Here is a 19,224-nt window from a genome sequence, read left to right as displayed (position 1 = left end):
GAACAAATCATTAAACTATTAAACTATTATACTTTAATCACCATATTATGAAATTTTACAATTTTGGTCACTTACCCGTATTTTGGGATGTTACATGGTGAGAGTTAGGCTCCCTGAGTAGCCATCATTCGTAAGTTAGAGGTGAAGTCTTCAAAGAAATAAATAGAAAATGGTGAGGAAATAGCTAGTTTACCTGTCATCAAAATTTTCGTCGGGGAAGACTCTCGCAACAATGGTCGAAGGCCACACAACATCTAATCCCTACCGGTCACCGTACTTGGTGGCCATCTTTCTCTTCAATCGCCTCTAAGAACCCACCCTTCAATTCCTTCGAGTGACATCCATGAGAACCCCATTAAACTTCGTATGTTGGCTTCCAACCAATTTCGATAATCACCATTGTTGGTCGAATGAATCGAGACCCAAACTGAATTTAAAACTCCTTATTTTCCTATCATAAATCCCAAATTACAGCCCCTAAAATTAATTAAAAGTCCTTAGAATTTTTCATCATTCTACCCAACGATTACACTTCCGATTACTTTCTTCAACTCCGGGCGAAAGACTCGAATAAAGACCATGGGCTCTTGAGCGTTTCTACCGGTGGTCATGCGACCAAGCGGAGAGAAGAGATGTGAGGGTGAGCTACGGTTGGAAGAGAAGTGGCCACCAAAGGATGGTGGCCGAGCATGGCAACGAAAGCCAAAAGAGAAGGGGTCTGGGCTGTCGAAGAGGAAGGATGTAAGGGGAAGAACGGCTGAATAGGTGTTAGGTTTAATAAATTAGCTTAGTTTTTTTAGATTACATATTAAATATTTTGGGTAAATTATGTTTTTGTCCTTTTAAGTTTAGTGTTTTTACGTTTCCGTTACTTTTAAAGTCTGTTTTCGAAATTTGACATTTTAAGTTTGTCTTGATTTTGTTATTTTACAGATTTAGGTTTTAGTTAAAATTTTTGGATTATTTGAGCTACTGTTCATTTGAGTTTTCTCCTAAATTTATTTTAGCCCTAATCGAATGTTTTCATGTATTTAATTTTGCCCCTTTACGTCACTTACATTTAATTTCAGTCCCAAGTAGTATTATTGTATTTAACTTTTATTGTTTTAGACATTTGAACTCTATTTTTTTTGTTATTTTTTGAGTCCTTAAATATTTAGGATTAGTATTTTAGGAAAATTACATAGAGACCACTCAGTTTGGGTTATTTAGGTGTAGATACCTTATTTATGTGTGTTGTTTTATTTAAGTCCCTAATTTATTTTTTATTTGTATGTTAAATTTTACATTTATTTAATTTAGTCATTTTTTAATGTGTATATGTAAACCTTTTTTTTAATTTATAGTTTAGCATGTTATGATATTTAGGCCACATGTGTATATAATACGTTAATATGCATAAAATATGATTTTTAATTAAAACATATGTATATAATTTTTTGTATGTCACATTGTATGCTATTTTTTTAATTTTGTTTAATTAATTTTGGCATGACTTTTTTGGCATAATTTGTATGATACCCTTAGTGCATAACTCGACTTATAATACATAACCGGACTAAGGGTAATACCCTTTTAATTTAAAATTGTTTTGAGTGACTTGTATTAACTGATTAGAGAGTCGCTTTGACTATTTTAAATTAAAAGCGTATCCCGGAAGTGAAACAAAAAAATTGATTCGTCACCTAAAATTTGGGAACGAAAGAAAAGGAAATGTTCGTTTATTTAAATTTATCGAGAAAAGATTGTTATAACTTTTAAGATCTGATCTCGATATTTGTAAATGATCGAACATTCCTTTTCTTTCTAAAACGACTCGGTAATTTTAATTTAATTTATTTGAGTGCTTTTGAATGTTTTTAAATTTACATCTTTGTCTTATGGGATCAAAAATCAAATTAAATTCGAATTTGTAAAGTTCATTGCAAAGACGTTAATTAATCGACTAGGTACCGATTTAGGGCGTTGTGGGGGTGCTAATCCTTCCCCATACGTAATCGACTCCCGAACTCGGATCTTGGTAACGCAGACCTCAATTTGTTGTTTTAATTAAAATTAATTTTTATTTAAAATGACAGAATTTTTGGGTGCCCAATCACACCCTAATGAAAGATTGGTGGCGACTCTTCGAACCGTATTTTTCAATCGTAAAGGAAATTCAAAATTTTTCGAAACGAGAGGTCTTTTAAATCGCATTTGTTTTTTTAAATTAAAAAGAGATAATTTAGAATTAATGTGGTTTTCAAAATCTCACTTTTTCACTCTAAAAGAAAAAATCGTTTCGACAGTTTGGCGACTCCGCTGAGGACTTTTTTTTAGAGAGTCAGGCCGATAGTCGATTAATTAATTGTCTTTGCAATTGAAAATTATAAATTCATTTTAATTTGGTTTTTGATCCATTGTTTGATTTTTAATAAGTTTTGTTTGTATTTTGATTTTTTTTTAATTTAATTCGATTAACAATTAAATAGTTGTACTAATTTGTTTGCTAATGATTTCAGATTAATTGTATGAATTTAGGAAATTTTGAGTGTTTTTATTGTGCTTTTCCGCTTTTCCTCACACACTGCACAGTTGCATTTTCATGACATGAGCTAAAACCATGCTCCGTCCTAATTAAGTAGGAGTGAGAGACTATGCCCTCGTGTGGTTTTCACCTCCGCATGGGATAGTGGATCGCTCCTGGAGCTCACCCCTTATGGTCCTCGTGATGGTAATCACCTCCGCATGGACATAAGGAGGTGTGTTCCCTCGAAATTGAACTCAATCCCCTAAAGCCTATGATGGGCCAAGATTGAGGGTTCGGTAGCCTAAGGGGGCACCGACAAGGACAATTCGAGAACCTATTACTTTAGAACCGAACCCAGCATATAGTGAACATAGAGCCCGAGCTTAGGTTGAGCCAAACCCGAACCTTAAGAATCCCGTGAGGAGGGTACACAAGGGAAAGCTTTTTTGAGTTATTTATTTTCATTTTTCGAATAAATGCATGCGAACTAGATATCATGCGGTTAGGTTTATTTTTTGAATAAGCATGCGAACTAGATATCATGCGGTTAGGTTTATTTTTTGAATAAGCATGCGAATTAGATATCATGCGGTTAGGATTTATTTTTGTTAATAACAAAGCATGGGGGTAGATATCATGTTGGGTAGGATCTGATAAAGCATGATTGGGTAGCCAGCATGTGGGTAGGATTCTTGAACAAATTATTATCCCGACTTAATTGCTTTATGTTTGCTAACCGATCTCTTGTTGTCTTTGTCTTGTTTCTTTTCTGTTTTGCATTGCACTATCCATTACATGGTGTTGATTTGGGATCGATGTCCATATAGAAGGCCAGTAATATGGAACGAACGGTTCAGAAAGAGGTTGATGACAATGCCGATTGGAAGAGATGTAGCGGTGTAAGTCCACCCGCCATTGGAAGAGGAGGAAACAAATATGCTTTTTGTCAACACCTTAAAGGCTCCTTTTTTCTCGCATCTTATCGGTAATCCTTATCGAAGTTTTACTGATGTAGTTACGGCAGGAGAAATGATTGAAATGACAGTTAAGAGTGGAAAGCTCAAGGGAGGAGAGTCTAGTAAGAGGCCACCAATGAGGAAAAAGCAAAACAAAGTCAGTAATGTGAGGCAGTACGATTCTAATCATCACTGTTTCCCGTCCTCAAGGAGCAGGGTCATAACACAAAATGACAATAGACAAGGGGCAAGGGACCAGAGGAGAGAGAGGCCTCAATTTGATCCAATTATGATGACTTATAAGGAATTGTTTCAAATTTTGTATGATCGACATGTGGTTTCGTCGTATCACGTGACACCAATGCAACCTCCTTTTCCTAAATGGTATGATGCTAGTGCTCAGTGTGAGTACCATGCAGGGAACCCCAAGCATTCCATTGAGAATTGTACTGCTTTTAAGAAGGTTTTCCAAGCTTTGAGAATGAGGAATATCATCAACTTTGGTGACAGTGAGCAGCCGAACATAGCTCAGAATCCGTTGCCAAGCCATGCAGGGCAGGAGTTAACGCGATTACTGAAGAGAGAGGAAAAAATTGTAAGGAATGTTAATGAGGTGGTATCACCTATGAGTTGGGTATGGTGCCAGATGGTTAAGGTAGGATGGTTGAAGCCCAGTTTGGTGGTTGAACAGTTTAAAAATGGAGAGGTATGTCAGTATCATAACAGTGAAGGACACAGTATTCAGCAATGTCCTGACTTCCTATCTTTGGTACAAGACATGATGGACAGTAAAGAAATTGAGTTCTTTAGAGAGACTGCTGAAGAAGAGGAAGCGGAAGTTTGCGCTTCAGAAGGATCGTCTAAAGGGGTATACAATGCCAGTTGCCCCCTAATCATTACTCCCAAGGATCAAGTTGCTGAGAAGGTAGCCCCGAAAGTGGTTATTACACCTCCATCTTCATTCCCATATCGGGATAATAAACAAGTGCCTTAGAGATATGATTGCCAGATGGGAGATGTAACAAAAGAGAATGAGGAAATAGATGAGGTGGGACACTTTACCAGAAGTGGTAGGTGTTATTCTCTTAATCTACCTAAAGAGTCTGAGAAGAAGGTTACAATTGATAAGGGGAAAATGTTGATATTCAGATAAAAGAAGATGAGCATGTTATCAATGAACCAGTAACCGAGAGTGAAGCGGTAGAATTTTTGAAGTTTCTGAAGCACAGTAAGTACAGTGTTGTTGAATAGTTACACAAGTTGCCTGCTTGTATTTCAGTTTTATCATTACTTTTGAGTTCAGAGGCCCATAGGAATGCTCTGTTAAAGGTTTTGAACCAGACTTTTGTTACGAAAGAGTTGCCCATTGAAAAGTTGGACCGGTTAGTTTCCAATATACAAGCTGATAATTTTTTATCTTTTTCTGAGGATGAGATCCCTTCTGGGATGATTGGTAGTCAGAAGGCTTTGCATATCACAGTCAAGTGTAAAGGGCATGTGTTGTCCCGGGTTTTGGTTGATAATGGTTCAGCTTTGAATTTGATGCCCTTAGTGACTCTAAAGAAGCTTCCATTAATAGTACACTTATGAGAACCTGTCAAAGTATGGTTCGAGCTTTTGATGGGACTAAAAGAGAAGTGTTGGGCAAGATTGATGTTCCTCTGACTATTGGTCCAGCAACTTATGAAGTGGAATTTCTCGTAATAGACATTATGCCTACGTACAATTGTTTGTTGGGAAGGCCTTGGATTCATCAGGTCGGTGCAGTTTCGTCCACATTGCACCAGAGACTGAAATTTGTGATCAATTGAAGGTTGGCATGTATTCATGCTGAAGAGGACATTATTGCTTCTGTTTCTACTACTGCTCCATATATTGAAGTTGATGAGCAAGCGGTCGAGTATTCTTTCAGATCGTTGGAGTTTGTCAATGCTACGTTCGTGGCCGAAGCCAGGAAGATACCAAAGCTTCGATTGTCAAACTGTACCAAAATGGGACTCAAACTGACCCTTGGAAAATGAGCAAAAGTTGGGAAAGGGTTAGGAAGTCAGTTACAAGGACCAGTGAATCCAATATGCCCTGTTACTAAAAGAGATCGATTTGGTTTGGGGTATTAGCCAACTCCGAGGGATAAGCTGAGGGGAATTAAGAAGGGTCAGGAAATGAGAAAGGCCAGATTGGCTGGTGAAGACCTTAGCGGGAACCCATGATCTTCCCGCCGTTGAGCAGCATTTTCATATATGGGGGACATATGTTTCAAGGGAATTCAAGGAAAACTGAGGTGATGGTTGAGAATGCCTTGGGAGATTTAGGCATTAATGTTATAACTGATGGTGTTTGAGGAAATGAGAGCTATGGGCATTTATCCTGTACCGCCGGGCTTTGTGTTGAACAATTGGACCGCGGAAGAACTGCCTGTAGTTTACAAATCTTTTACAGAGTAATGCACTGGATCTTTCTCCCTGTTGTTCATACCCTGGGGCAATAGTGATTTTATGTAAAGGGTTAAGCTGTTTGTTTTTTCTTGCTTTCAATAAAAGATGCATTTTATTAGTTCCAAATGGCAAACATTCTCCCATTCATTTCATTCATTCTTTGGTATATATGTATGTATTTATTTATTTTTATGGGAAAGATCCTCCAATATGTATATATGTATATATATCTTCTTTTTCATTATCTTTTCAGGAGCTCAGATATCAATAATATGAATGCTAATGACCCTGACCCAGAGATTGATTTTGAGAAGCCTATATGTCAAGGGAGATAGAAGATTATGATAATGATGAGGGATGTGAACTACCTTATGAATTGCTAAAATGGTGGAGAATGAAGATAAGCAGATTCTACCTTATAAAGAACGTACTGAGATTTTAAATTTGGGACGGATGAGGATAAAGAGAAGTAAAGATTGGTGCCACTCTGTCAGTTGGAGGTCGACAAGATTTGATAGAATTGCTTCAAGAATACAAGGATGTGTTTCTTGGTCATACGAAGATAGTCGGTTTAGATACAGAGTTGGTTGTTCACAAACTCCCAATAAAGCCTAAATGTAAACCGGTACAACAAAAACTGAGAAGAATGAGACCTGAGATGCTGCTCAAGATTAAAGAGGAAGTGAATAACAATTTGATGTCGGATTTCTTAAAGTGGCTAAATATCCTGAATGGGTGCCGAATATCGTCCTAGTATCGAAGAAGGATGGGAAAGTTGAATGTGTGTCGACTACAGGGATCTCAACCGAGCTAGTCCAAAAGATAATTTTCCTTTGCCACATATAGACACACTAATGGATAATATTGCTGGAAATTCTTTGTTCTCTTTTATGGATGGTTTCTTTGGCTACAATCAAATTAAGATGAACCCTGAAGATATAAAAAAACGACGTTCATTACCATGTGGGGAACGTTTTTGTTATAAAGTAATGCCGTTTGGACTGAAGAACGCAGGGGCAACATATCAAAGGCCATGGTGACGTTATTTCACGACATGATGCATAAAGATATAGAAGTTTATGTTGATGATATTGTCAAAGCCAAGACAGAGGAAGAACATATTGGGAATTTGAGAAAACTCTTTAACAGACTAAGAAGATGCCAGTTAAAACTCAACCCAAATAAATGTACTTTTGGGGTGACATATGGGAAGTTATTGGGATTCGTAGTAAGCCAAAAAGGAATTGAAATAGACCCAGATAAAGTAAGGTTATTCAAGACTTGTCAGCCCCCGAACAAAAAGAAGTCAGAGAATTTGGGGAGATTGAATTATATAGCTCGGTTTATTTCACAACTGACGGAAAAGTGTGATCCCATATTCCACCTTCTTCGTAAGAATAACTCAGGGGAATGGAGTGAGGATTGTCAAAAAGCTTTTGAAGCAGTGAAAAGATATTTGTCGAGCACTCCAATCTTGGCGCCACCTATCTCAGGCAAACCATTGATTCTATATTTATCGGTTTATAAAATTTCAATGGGGTGTGTGCTGGGGCAACGTGACCAAACTGAGAAGAAAGAAAGGGCTATCTATTATCTCAGTAAGAAGTTCACTGAATGTGAGACAAGATACTCACCCGTTGAAAAGTTGTGTTGCGCTTTAGTATGGGCTACCCGAAGGCTTAGGCAATATATGTTGTATCATACTACTTGGCTTATATCGAAGTTTGATCCCTTGAAATATTTAATGGGTGTGACTGCATTATCTAGAAGATTAGCTCGTTAGAAGATCTTATTGTCCGAGTTTGACATCCAGTTGTAAACCAGACGACAATTAAAGGAAGTGCTATAGCGGAATTCATTGCAAGCAGAGCTTCGGAAGAATATGAGTCATTGAGCTTTGATTTCCCAGATGAGATTTAATGTCTATTTCGGTGGAAGAAGTAGTGGCGTCCACTAGTAAATATTGGAAGTTGAACTCGATGGTGCTTCAAATGCCATGGGACATGGAATCGGGGCAATTTTAGTCTCCCCAGAGGGAGAGCATTATCCTTTCACCAGTCGGCTTAATTTTGATTGTACTAACAATATGGCCGAGTATGAAGCTTGTGTTCTAGGTCTTAGAGCTGCTGTTGAACGCAAAGTAAAAATGCTCAAGGTGTATGGGGATTCACTTTGGTAATTTACCAGCTCATGGGAGAATGGGAGACAAAAGATCCCAAGCTTGTAGAATATCGTAAGTTGGTTATGGAACTTGTTGAAGAATTTGAAGAAGTAACTTTCAATTACCTCCCCAAAGAAGAGAATCAAAGGGCAGATGCCTTAGCCACACTGGCAGCAGCATTTAAGATGAGTGAGCATTCAAATATGATGCCCATTGAAATGAAGGCTTATGAGTATCCAACCTATTGTTTTAATATTGAAGAAGAAGAAGATGGAAACCCTTGGTATTATGATATCTTGCAATATATAAGGTATCAGAGTTATCCAGAACATGCGATTGAGAATGATAAGAGAACCATTAGAAGAATGACATCAGGGTATGTACTTGATGGTGAGACTATATACAGAAAAGTCTGGTTAGGTCTTGTTAAGGTGTGTGGACACGAAAGAAGCCAAGTTGATTCTTGAGGAAGTGCATGAAGGAATATGTGTACCCATGCTAATGGCATGTTATGGTTAGGCAGATTATGAGATTTGGGTATTATTGGTCAACTATGGAAACAGACTGTATCAATTATGCCCGAAAATGTCAGAAGTGTCAGATTTATGGAGATAGGATACATACTCCTCCTCATCTGTTGCACGTAATGACAGCTCCGTGGGCATTCACAATGTGGGGCATGGATGTTATTGGACAAATTTCGCCCAAAGCTTCAAATGGCCATCGTTTTATTCTGGTAGCCATAGATTACTTCACTAAGTGGGTAGAAGCAGCTTCTTACGCAAATGTTACCCAATCAACAATATGCAAATTCTTAAAGAAAGAGATCATTTGTAGATATAATTTGCTCGAGAGGATTATCTCCGATAATGCATTGAATTTAAACAATAAGATGATGGACTTGGTCTGTAACAATTCAAAATAAAGCATCATAATTCCACCACTTATCGCCCAAAGATGAACGGGGCATTAGAGGCGGCTAATAAGAACATCAAAAGGCTCATAGAGAAGATGACTGAGACCTATAAAGATTGGCATGAGAAGTTGCCATTTGCTCTGTTTGCCTATCGAACTTCTGTACGAACGTCAACTGGGGCAACTCCATTTTCTCTGGTATATGGGATGGAAGTTGTCTTACCTATTGAGGTGGAAATTCCCTCACTTCGGATATTGTCAGAAGTAAAGCTCGATGAGGCAAAATGGGTCCAGGCTAAGTATGACCAGTTGAATTTGATTGAAGAAAAGAGATTGAAAGCTATTTGTCATGGTCAGATGTACCAAAAATGTATGATACGGGCACATGGTAAGAAATTTCGCTTTCAAGAATTCCTTGAGGGAGATTTGGTGCTTAAAATGATTTTGCCTGTTCAGAAGGATTTCCGAGGAAAATGAATGCCCAATTAGGAAGGACCTTATGTTGTCAAGAAAGCCTTTTCTGGGGGAGCTCTAGTCTTAACCGAAATGGACGGATCAGAATGACCCTATCCAGTGAATTCTGACGCTGTTAAAAGATATTTCGCTTGAAGAAGAAATGAAAAAAGAAAAAAAAGGAGGAAAATGAAAGAAAATGAAAATGAGAAAAAAATGAAAATGAAAAAAAATGAAAAATGAAAAAAGAAGAAAAAAAAAAAAAAAAATAAAAGGAGGGTTCAAGATGAAAACTCGAAAAGGGCGTCTTGAAACCAAAGGAGGTCTCAAGTTGAAAACTCGCGAAGGGCGACTTAAGTTTTGTTTAAATTCAGAATTCGTGCATGGTGGAGGTTCTGAATCAATTTTGGAAGTGGAAAGAGCTCCTGATATGGATAGTAACAATGACAGTTGGTGATCAGGGATGAGACTAAAGATTAATGAGTCTCGTTTGAAATAACCAAGAGAAATTGAATGCACATGAGATTCAATACTAGTTTAGGGCATCCAATGATAGAGATTTGGGAGTTTAGAAGTAGCTTCATACTCTTAAGCATCACAATTTTGGAGATCCTTTTGACAGAAGCTACACTCGAGACATTCTAACGGCGTGCCAGTTCAAAAGCATTTGCATTATTGATATTTGAAGACGCCTACTCTTTTGTTCTTTTACTGTTTCCAGTTAAAAGTTTCCATGAAATTACCTAAAATTCTTTGCATTATATAAATAAAGAGATGTATTTTCTTGTTAATTTCCCTTTTGCAAGCATTTTATCTTGAAAGGTTAAAACATATAGCTTAACTTGAAGTATATAAGATCATTTTGTATTATTGTGCAAAAGGTTTGGAAAATCATATATTCTGAAGATGATAATGGTTTTAACATGTAAGCTTGTGTGGTTATGGGAGGTTAAAACTTTGGAGTTCGTAGAAAATCTCAACCATTAAAAGATGACCCTAAGAGATTGTTGTTTATCGAGAACTTGGTCATGGATACTGGCGGGTTTCAAGAAAGAAAGAAGTCAAAGTCCTGTTAAACCGAAGGATATGGTATTGAGATTGTCTACTGGGTGAACTAGTCAAATGTTCTGTACCCAAGATGAAACCGAGTCGAGATCAAAGGAAATGGAGTTCATTCGAAGAAGAAAACGCATTAAATTGCATAATTGCATACATTTAGGCATGAATAGGATCATGGCATTCATAATTGCATGATGACTTAAATATCTACAGGTTTCCCAGGGATAGTTGAAGATTGAAGATATGAAAGTATCAAGATGAGGATAACTAGTTTTGAAATCTTGAAAAGAATGATGTTTAGACGACAACTGAGCCAAAGTAGATTCACATATCCAATGGCTTCCAGACAAGTTTTCACGATGAAGATGGATTTTAAGAATTTTCTCAAATTCTAAATTTTTGAGTATAATATTTTTCAAACATATATTAATGATTGATAATGTTTGATTTTCAGGTTTGACCTTCAAACAATTCAATCTTAAGCCTTCACGGAAGAGTAGTGAAGCAAATCATTTATAAGCCTTCACGGAAGAGTTGTGAAGCAAACTCATTTTATGAAGATCGAGTCCTATACTCTCTGAAGGAATAGAGAGCGGACCTGTTTGGTGAAGATCCAGTCCTATACTCTCTGAAGGAATAGAGAGCGGACCCGTTTTATGAAGATTATTCGAGTTCTATACTCCCTGAACGAATAGGGAGCGGACCTGTTTGTTGAAAATTGTTTGAGTCTTATACTCTCTGAAGGAATAGGGAGCGGACACGTTTATTGAAGATCGAGTCTTATACTCTCTGAAGAAATAGGGAGCAGACCCGTTTGTTGAAGATTATTCAAGTCTTATACTCCCTGAACGAACAGGGAGCAAACACGTTTGTTGAAGATTGTTTGAGTCTTATACTCCCTGAATGAATAGGGAGCAGACACGTTTACCGAAGATTGTCCGAGTCTTATACTACCTAAAAGAATAGGGAGCGGACCCGTCATTTGAAGATTTTTCAAGTCTCGCTTATCTAGGAGTAGCAGAGAAGCAGATTAACCTTTTGAAGTTCTCATGGCTGGACAAACTCGACCATCTATTGATCTTTGCTCTATTCTCATTACACGACAATGAACAAAGAGGGGCAGCTGTAGATGCTCGTTTTTTTCCGGGGCCAGGTCGCTAAACCCGACCCCAAATCTGTTGAAGGCCTGATTCAAGTCCAATATTCATCAGCAAAGCAAACCAGCCCACGTGAAGTCAGGAAAACAAAATGGTTAGAAGGCAGTTAACAAAGAGGAACACGACTGGAAAAAAAACTGAAAAAGATCAGTTTAAAGGGTAACCGCTGGAAACTAAATAAATGAGGCGTTATCACCATCACGGGGGAGAGGGTTATGATAGACACACAGAAGGAGGGGAAACCAGATTTTTTTTTGTTTTTTTTTTACACAGCAGAACAAGGGGAAAGAAACGGTGTAACATTTCCTTATTAAAAGGTCAAGCAGTGTAACAGAGGCTGGATCTTCGTTTTTCAGGAAATCAATAACAAGCAAGGAACAATTATTTTGGTATCTTCTATCTTTATTTCATTTTCTAGTAATTTCTATGAGTGCTTTTATTTCTAAACAAGTGAAAATACAGGAAAGATTAGTTAATTACATTACCTTGCTTGATTTTGCTCTCCATTTTCATTGTAACTATCACATAGTGTTTAGTTGGGGTGTTGGTGAGAGTTAGGTTTCCCTGAGTAGCCATCATTCATAAGTTAGAGGTGAAGTCTTCAAAGAAATAAATAGAAAATGGTGAGGAAATAACTAGTTTACCTGTTATCAAAATTTTCGTCGGGGAAGACTCTCGGCAACAATGGTCGAAGGCCACAACATTAAAATTTTTGGATTATTTGAGCTACTGTTCATTTGAGTTTTCTCCTAAATTTATTTTAGCCCTAATCGAATGTTTTCATATATTTAATTTTGCCCCTTTACGTCACCTACATTTAATTTCAGTCCCAAGTAGTATTATTGTATTTAACTTTTATTGTTTTAGACATTTGAACTCTATTTTTTTTTTGTTATTTTTTGAGTCCTTAAATATTTAGGATTAGTATTTTAGGAAAATTACATAGAGACCACTCAGTTTGGGTTATTTAGGTGTAGATACCTTATTTATGCGTGTTGTTTTATTTAAGTCCCTAATTTATTTTTATTTGTATGTTAAATTTTACATTTATTTAATTTAGTCATTTTTTAATGTGTATATGTATACTTTTTTTTTATTTATAGTTTAGCATGTTATGATATTTAGGTCACATGTGTATATAATACATTAATATGCATAATTTATGATTTTTAATTAAACATATGTATATAATTTTTTGTATGTCACATTGTATGCTATTTTTTTAATTTTGTTTAATTAATTTTGGCATGACTTTTTTGGCATAATTTGTATGATACCCTTATGTGCATAACTCGACTTATAAATACATAACCGGACTAAGGGTAATACCCTTTTAATTTAAAATTGTCTTGAGCGACTTGTCTTAACTGATTAGAGAGTCGCTTTGACTATTTTAAATTAAAAGCGTATCCCGGAAGTGAAACAAAAAAATTGATTCGTCACCTAAAATTTGGGAACGAAAGAAAAGGAAATGTTCGTTTATTTAAATTTATCGAGAAAATGTTGTTATAACTTTTAAGATTTGATCTCGATATTTGTAAATGATCGAACATTCCTTTTCTTTCTAAAACGACTCGGTAATTTTAATTTAATTTATTTGAGTGCTTTTGAATGTTTTTAAATTTACATCTTTGTCTTATGGGATCAAAAATCAAATTAAATTCGAATTTGTAAAGTTCATTGCAAAGACGTTAATTAATCGACTAGGTACCGATTTAGGGCGTTGTGGGGGTGCTAATCCTTCCCCACACGTAATCGACTCCCGAACTCAGATATTGGTAACGCAGACCTCAATTTGTTGTTTTAATTAAAATTAATTTTTATTTAAAATGACAAAGAATTTTTGGGTGCCCAATCACACCCTAATCAAATATTGGTGGCGACTCTTCGAACCGTATTTTTCGATCGTAAAGGAAATTCAAAATTTTTCGAAACGAGAGGTCTTTTAAATCGTATTTGTTTTTTTAAATTAAAAAGAGATAATTTAGAATTAATGTGGTTTTCAAAATCTCACTTTTTCACTCTAAAAGAAAAATCGCTTCGACAGAGACCTTTCCCTTAGGTTTCGAAACGGGCCTGTAGTATTGATACTCTACACATAAGTATCGATACTCCTACTTATAATTCTTCATATTTTTCCTAGCTTATGAACACTATCAATACTTAATCATCCAGTATCGATATTGACACCTGAAAAATGCCCTATTTGAGCATTTTCAAACATTCTTAACCCTTTTTAAGACCCTAAGGAGGTCCAAAACATTATTAGTATCTTATTTAAGCTTATTGGAGTCATAAAAAGGCATCATATAGCTTAAAAACACATAAAATTGAAATCTACCATGAACATGCTCTTAAATCCTTCAAAGCTAATGTAAGCTACATAAATGCACGATAAGGCTTATAATTGTCATAAGAATGTTATAAGAGTGTTACCTTGGGGTCTTGGTAGCTGGAAAGAGTTCTAAATCACCCCGAAGTTAACTTTTCATTCCCTCTTGCCTTGGACCATTCTCTAACTTCCTTCACTGTTGCATAAAGAAATGGTATTACTAACTTATTTAGGAGACTACTAGGAATCTAAAAACATTTCTTAAAGTTCATCCTACCCAAACACGAGCTAGAATACACTATTTCATAAGTCCCACAAAAACCCATTTTTTGTTTAAAGCTTAAAACTTGACATATAGGTCTTAAAATGAAGCTCTTGAAATGGAGAATGATTTACTTACCTTAGATAAACTTAACCAAATGTTGAAATCCCTAAAGCTTAGATCTTGGCTTCAATTGAAATATATGAGAAATGGAGAGAAGAGGAAGAGTGTTTGGTGGGGAAGAATGTCAGTGGGTCACATTAATTAGACAAAAATAAGGGGTTTAGCTATTGATTTAAAAAAGGGGAAATTACACTTTAGGTCCTCATTCTCTTAATTCTTAATAAACTTATCCTTATCTCTTCACACTTGGGTCCAAAATCAAGCCTAATTCCAACTTAATTTTTATCCAACTAGTCTAATGGGTCTTTTTAGGCTCTAATTAAAGGTTTCGAGTCAACCCGAACCACTAACCTTGGATTTGGGGTATTACAACTCTCCCATCCTAATAAGAAATTTCGTTCCCAAAATTTACATACGAAGAAAAGATCCTTTGCTAGAATCCTTATGGGTTCCTCCTCATACATCATATATTGGCTTAGCTCAATCTGCTCTGGAGGTAGAATATGGGAAGGGTTGGAACGATATCTCCTTAACATAGATACTTGGAACACGTTGTGGATACGTTCCAACTCCGGAGGTAGGGCTAACCTATATGCTATGGGTCAGATCCTTTTGAGAACTTCATATGTCCCTATAAAACGCAGGGATATCTTTCATTTGCGCCCAAAATGTAACACTTTTTTCCATGGAGATACTTTAAGGAACACATTGTCACCCACATCAAACTCGATGTCCTAACGCTTTAAATCCGTATACGACCTCTTTCTATCGGACTCCTCTAATAGTCGATTCTGAATTAATCTAACTTTCTCTTCAGTTTCTCTGATCAAATCAGGCCCCACTAACTTCCCTTCACTAAGTTTAGTCCAACATAAGGGAGTCTTATACTTTTGTCCATACAAAGCCTCGTACAGTGCCATTTGGATGCTAGACTATTAGTTGTTATTGTACGCAAACTCCACAAGCAACAATGGTCCTCCCAACTACCTTCAAGGTTCATAATTGTGCACCTAAGCATGTCTTCAAGAACTTGAATAACACGCTCTGACTGACCATCCGTTTGAGGGGGAAAATCAATACTATAATGCATATTGGTGCCTAAAGATTGGTGAAGAACCTTCCAGAACCAAGATATGAAACAAGGATCCCTATCGGATATGATCGAAACTGGAACCCCATACAACCTTACTATTTCGCGGATATACAATTGTGCTAGCCTCTCTAGGGAGAAATCCATCCGCATTGGAAGAAAATGAGTCGACTTAGTTAACTGGTCTACAATAACCCATATTGCATCATGCTTTCGTCTAGTCATAGGTAACCCGATTACAAAATCCATAGTCACTCCCTCTCACTCCCACTGAGGAATCAGAATTGCTTGACGTAATCTTGAAGGAACCTAATATTCCACCTTAACTTGTTGACATACCAAACATTTCACCACAAACTTTGATATCTCTCTTTTAATACCCAACCAAAAATATAACGGTCGAAGTTCTTGATACATCTTATTATTACTCGGGTGCACTGAAAGTTGACTATAATGTGCTTAATTCAGAATCTTGTTACGCAAGGGATCGACTGTAGTGACGCATAACTGAATTTTGAAGTACAATACATCTCCATCTCTTAGCTCATAACCTGAGGCCTCACCTTGGCGAACTTGTTCTACGCGAGCCCTCAAGCGATCATCTGAACCTTGCAACCTCTTGATTTTGCTTACTAGCTCGAGCTCTACTCGAAGCTATGCTAACAAGCCTTGGTCAACCTCAACCGTGCCAACAAGGCCTTCAGATCTGTCATTGACTTCCTACTTAGTCATCTGCCACTACGTTTGCTTTTCCTGGTGGTAGTTAATCACACAGTCATAATCCTTTAACAACTCTACCCACCTACGCTGCCTTAAATTCAATTATTTTTGGGTAACAGTTACTATTTAATGCTTTTCTACAATCATGTTTCTACCATCAAGCTAGGGACCTTGTTTTTTTGACATTATTCTAACAGGTTATATTTCCTTTTTGTCGTTAACAATAAAGTGACTGCCCCTACAGGTGTGAAGGACAATATTCTAGAAAGAATCCTGTCAACCCACTGTTGTGTTTTCTCATTGTTTCTTCTTGGGAATTCTTTCCCCTCTTTGTTATCCTTTTGTTACGTGTTATTTTTGTACGTAGCTTCACCACAAGGGAATCGGAACGAGAATGATCCAAATAATACAACTGTAGGTACTTTTTCACTTTCAGTGTGAAAACATGGTTTCTTATTATTTGTTTCTAATCACATATTCCCATGCAGATATTTGTTGGTAATTTGGATTCTGATGTGACGGAAGACCATTTGAGAGAGGTTTTCAGCCCCTATGGTCGGTTGGTGCACGTGAAGATTCCACGAAACAAGGGTTGTGGATTTGTTCAATTTGCTGATAGGTAAAAGATACACTGCCCAGTATTTATGAATAGATCTATTTAGGAGAGACATAGTTAATGTTATTGTTATGTTCTGTACTTGTGTAATGCATCAGGAGCTGTGCCGAAGAAGCACTGCGAATACTGAACGGGACTCAGTTGGGTGGACAAAGTATTCGACTTTCTTGGGGCCGTAGCACGCCAAACAAACAGGTTGGTTAGATATTTTGATGGCAAACTGATTGTTTCTTCTCGATATTTATATAGACCCATGAAAGCCTTTGGCATTCTTGCATTCCAGGCCCAATCAGATCCAAACCAGTGGAACAGTGGATATTATAGATACGGCCAAGGATATGGTTATGGCTATGCTGCTGCGTCCCAAGACCCCAACATGTACTATGGAGGATATCACGGCTACGGAAATTACCAACAGCCTCAGCAGCAGCAACAAGTTGGATATAGCTAAGTTGATAATCTTTTGGGGCTGCTGTTCTATTTAATAGTATTATGAACTTGTGCTACTTAACGTCCTTGTTTCGCAGTGGAGGGCTATAATTTCAGGCTGTTTTATTCTCCTTGCTAATAGCATATATGCACTGTTTAAACCTTCCTTTTATCACAAAGTTTTGTACAATCCTTGGTGTTAACTGTTCAGGTTTATCATATGGTTTGCTTGTATTGGCGCGTAATAATGAAACAAACGTGTCAATAGGTTCAGGTTTAAAAGCTTGACCTTTAATCTTCTGGTGACACGGGATTATTTGGATAGCCATGGTTGAACAGAGGTGCTGTACAAATTATGGCTTTCCAAATAAGCACAGGTCGGACGGTGGGGTACCATCACCGGTCGGAGGTACCATAGAAGGATTCAGATCCAAAACAAGGGGTTTGGACCATTTGGCTTAAATTCCATTCATTCTATCTTAAATACTTATTTAATAATTTACAAAATTTCAGTTTATTTGTAAATTCTGAAATGAGGTGATACCTGTCATTTATATCAGTAAAGAATACTTGGAATGTAGCTTTTAATAATGAAATAATGAATGTACATAAAAATCTCTACTCGCTGCATTTTATCATTCAAATTCGATGATATATATAAATTCTTCAGTTTACGACCATAATAATCCATTGGGAGATCCAAACAAACTCCAATGAAATGATAGGAAACATGCACATATGCCGTTAAAGGCTGCAAGAAATCTTCAACCCAACGAAAAAGCGTGAGAAAGCACTAGAAGTGATGTGAAGTAAAGGGTAGATTGCAAAGAGTACAAATAATCCAAATTAGAGATAAATATCTGCAAGTAATTTGCCTTAAGACTGCACTACTCTCACCAAGGGTATTAGCTCGACTTGCAACCCATTCTATTCCGGTGGAACTGGACAGCTAAAACTGTGCTGGTGGGATGGCATCTTTGGCATTAGATTCCACACTGTTGGTGTTGACGGCCATCAAGGAACTACTGACTTCAGGAACCACCATTCCTGGAAGAATAGATTCTTCAGAGGCAGGCTTGTGCAGGGATGGTATAGTTCCAGCCCCAAATATCATTAGTGGTAGGCTGGTCATTGATGCAGAGCACGGAGCTGTAGCAGTAGTTGTTGCAGTATCACTTGCAAACAATCCATCCGTGTGAGGCACATCAGCTACAGCCATAATCTTATTAGCAAGCTCCAACTGAGTATCTTGTGGAACACCTAGATCTTGCCTTGAAGGCACCTGTTTTCCGAACATGTTGATTCCAGTAGTTTCATAAGGTATAGATTTGGGTTCAGGAAAATGGGAATCATGTTTTTCGAACATGCTGATTCCAGTAGGTTCATGAGGTATGGCTTGGGTTCGGGAAATTGGGAAGCCTGTTTTCCAAGCATGTTGATTCCAGTAGGTTCAGATGGTATGGCTTGGGGTTCAAGTTCCGGAAATTTAGGAGCCTGATTTCTGAACATGTTGAATCCAGTAAGTTTGCACGGTATCGCTTGGGGTCCAGGTTCAAGGAATTTAGAAGTCTGTTTTCCGAACATGTTGAATCCAATGGGTTCGTAAGATATGGCTTGAGAATCAGGTTCGGGAAATTTGGAAGTTTGCTTCCCAAAAATATTGTTTCTAGCAGGTTCACAAAGCATGGGTAGAGGTTCAGGAAATTTAGAACCTTGCTTGCCAAACATGTTCATTCCGGTAAGTTCACAACGAATGCCTTGTGGTTCAAGTTCATGAAACTTAGAAGTTTGATTCCCAAAAATGTTGATCCCAGTGGGATCAGAGGGCATGGCTTGAGGACCAGATTCAGGAAATTTAGTAGGCTGTTTTTCGAACATGTTGATCTGAGGGGGTTCACAGGGAAAAGCTTGGGATTCAGGACCAGGAAATTTAGAAGCTTGTTTCCCAAACATGTTGATTCCAAGGGGTTCAGAGGGTATAGCTTGAGATTGGGGTCCAGGAAACTT

General features: G+C 37.2%; 1 protein-coding gene across 1 annotated transcript; it reads left to right on the top strand.

The window, feature by feature from the left end:
• The first annotated feature begins 609 nt into the window (after window positions 1–609).
• On the top strand, window positions 610–17,420 carry LOC120170707 (polyadenylate-binding protein RBP45-like). The gene is made up of 5 exons (XM_039178606.1): window positions 610–716; window positions 16,370–16,586; window positions 16,661–16,791; window positions 16,887–16,983; window positions 17,072–17,420. The coding sequence occupies exons 1-5, from the start codon at window positions 610–612 to the stop codon at window positions 17,237–17,239; spliced, it is 720 nt and encodes a 239-aa protein (XP_039034537.1). The 3' UTR covers window positions 17,240–17,420.
• The last annotated feature ends 1,804 nt before the right edge of the window (window positions 17,421–19,224 follow it).

Source organism: Hibiscus syriacus, unplaced genomic scaffold, assembly GCF_006381635.1.
Source record: "Hibiscus syriacus cultivar Baekdansim isolate YM2019G1 unplaced genomic scaffold, ASM638163v2 tig00111783_pilon, whole genome shotgun sequence".
Lineage (NCBI taxonomy): Eukaryota > Viridiplantae > Streptophyta > Magnoliopsida > Malvales > Malvaceae > Hibiscus > Hibiscus syriacus.
This window is presented reverse-complemented; position numbering and strand designations above follow the sequence as displayed.

What these genes read in the sequence shown, in the direction of transcription:
- LOC120170707 (XM_039178606.1), top strand. Translation starts at nt 610, where the DNA reads ATGCGACCAAGCGGAGAGAAGAGATGTGAGGGTGAGCTACGGTTGGAA. An exon ending in ATGATCCAAATAATACAACT is followed by an intron (nt 16,587 to 16,660) that starts GTAGGTACTTTT and finishes ATTCCCATGCAG; the next exon opens with ATATTTGTTGGTAATTTGGA. An exon ending in TTTGTTCAATTTGCTGATAG is followed by an intron (nt 16,792 to 16,886) that starts GTAAAAGATACA and finishes GTAATGCATCAG; the next exon opens with GAGCTGTGCCGAAGAAGCAC.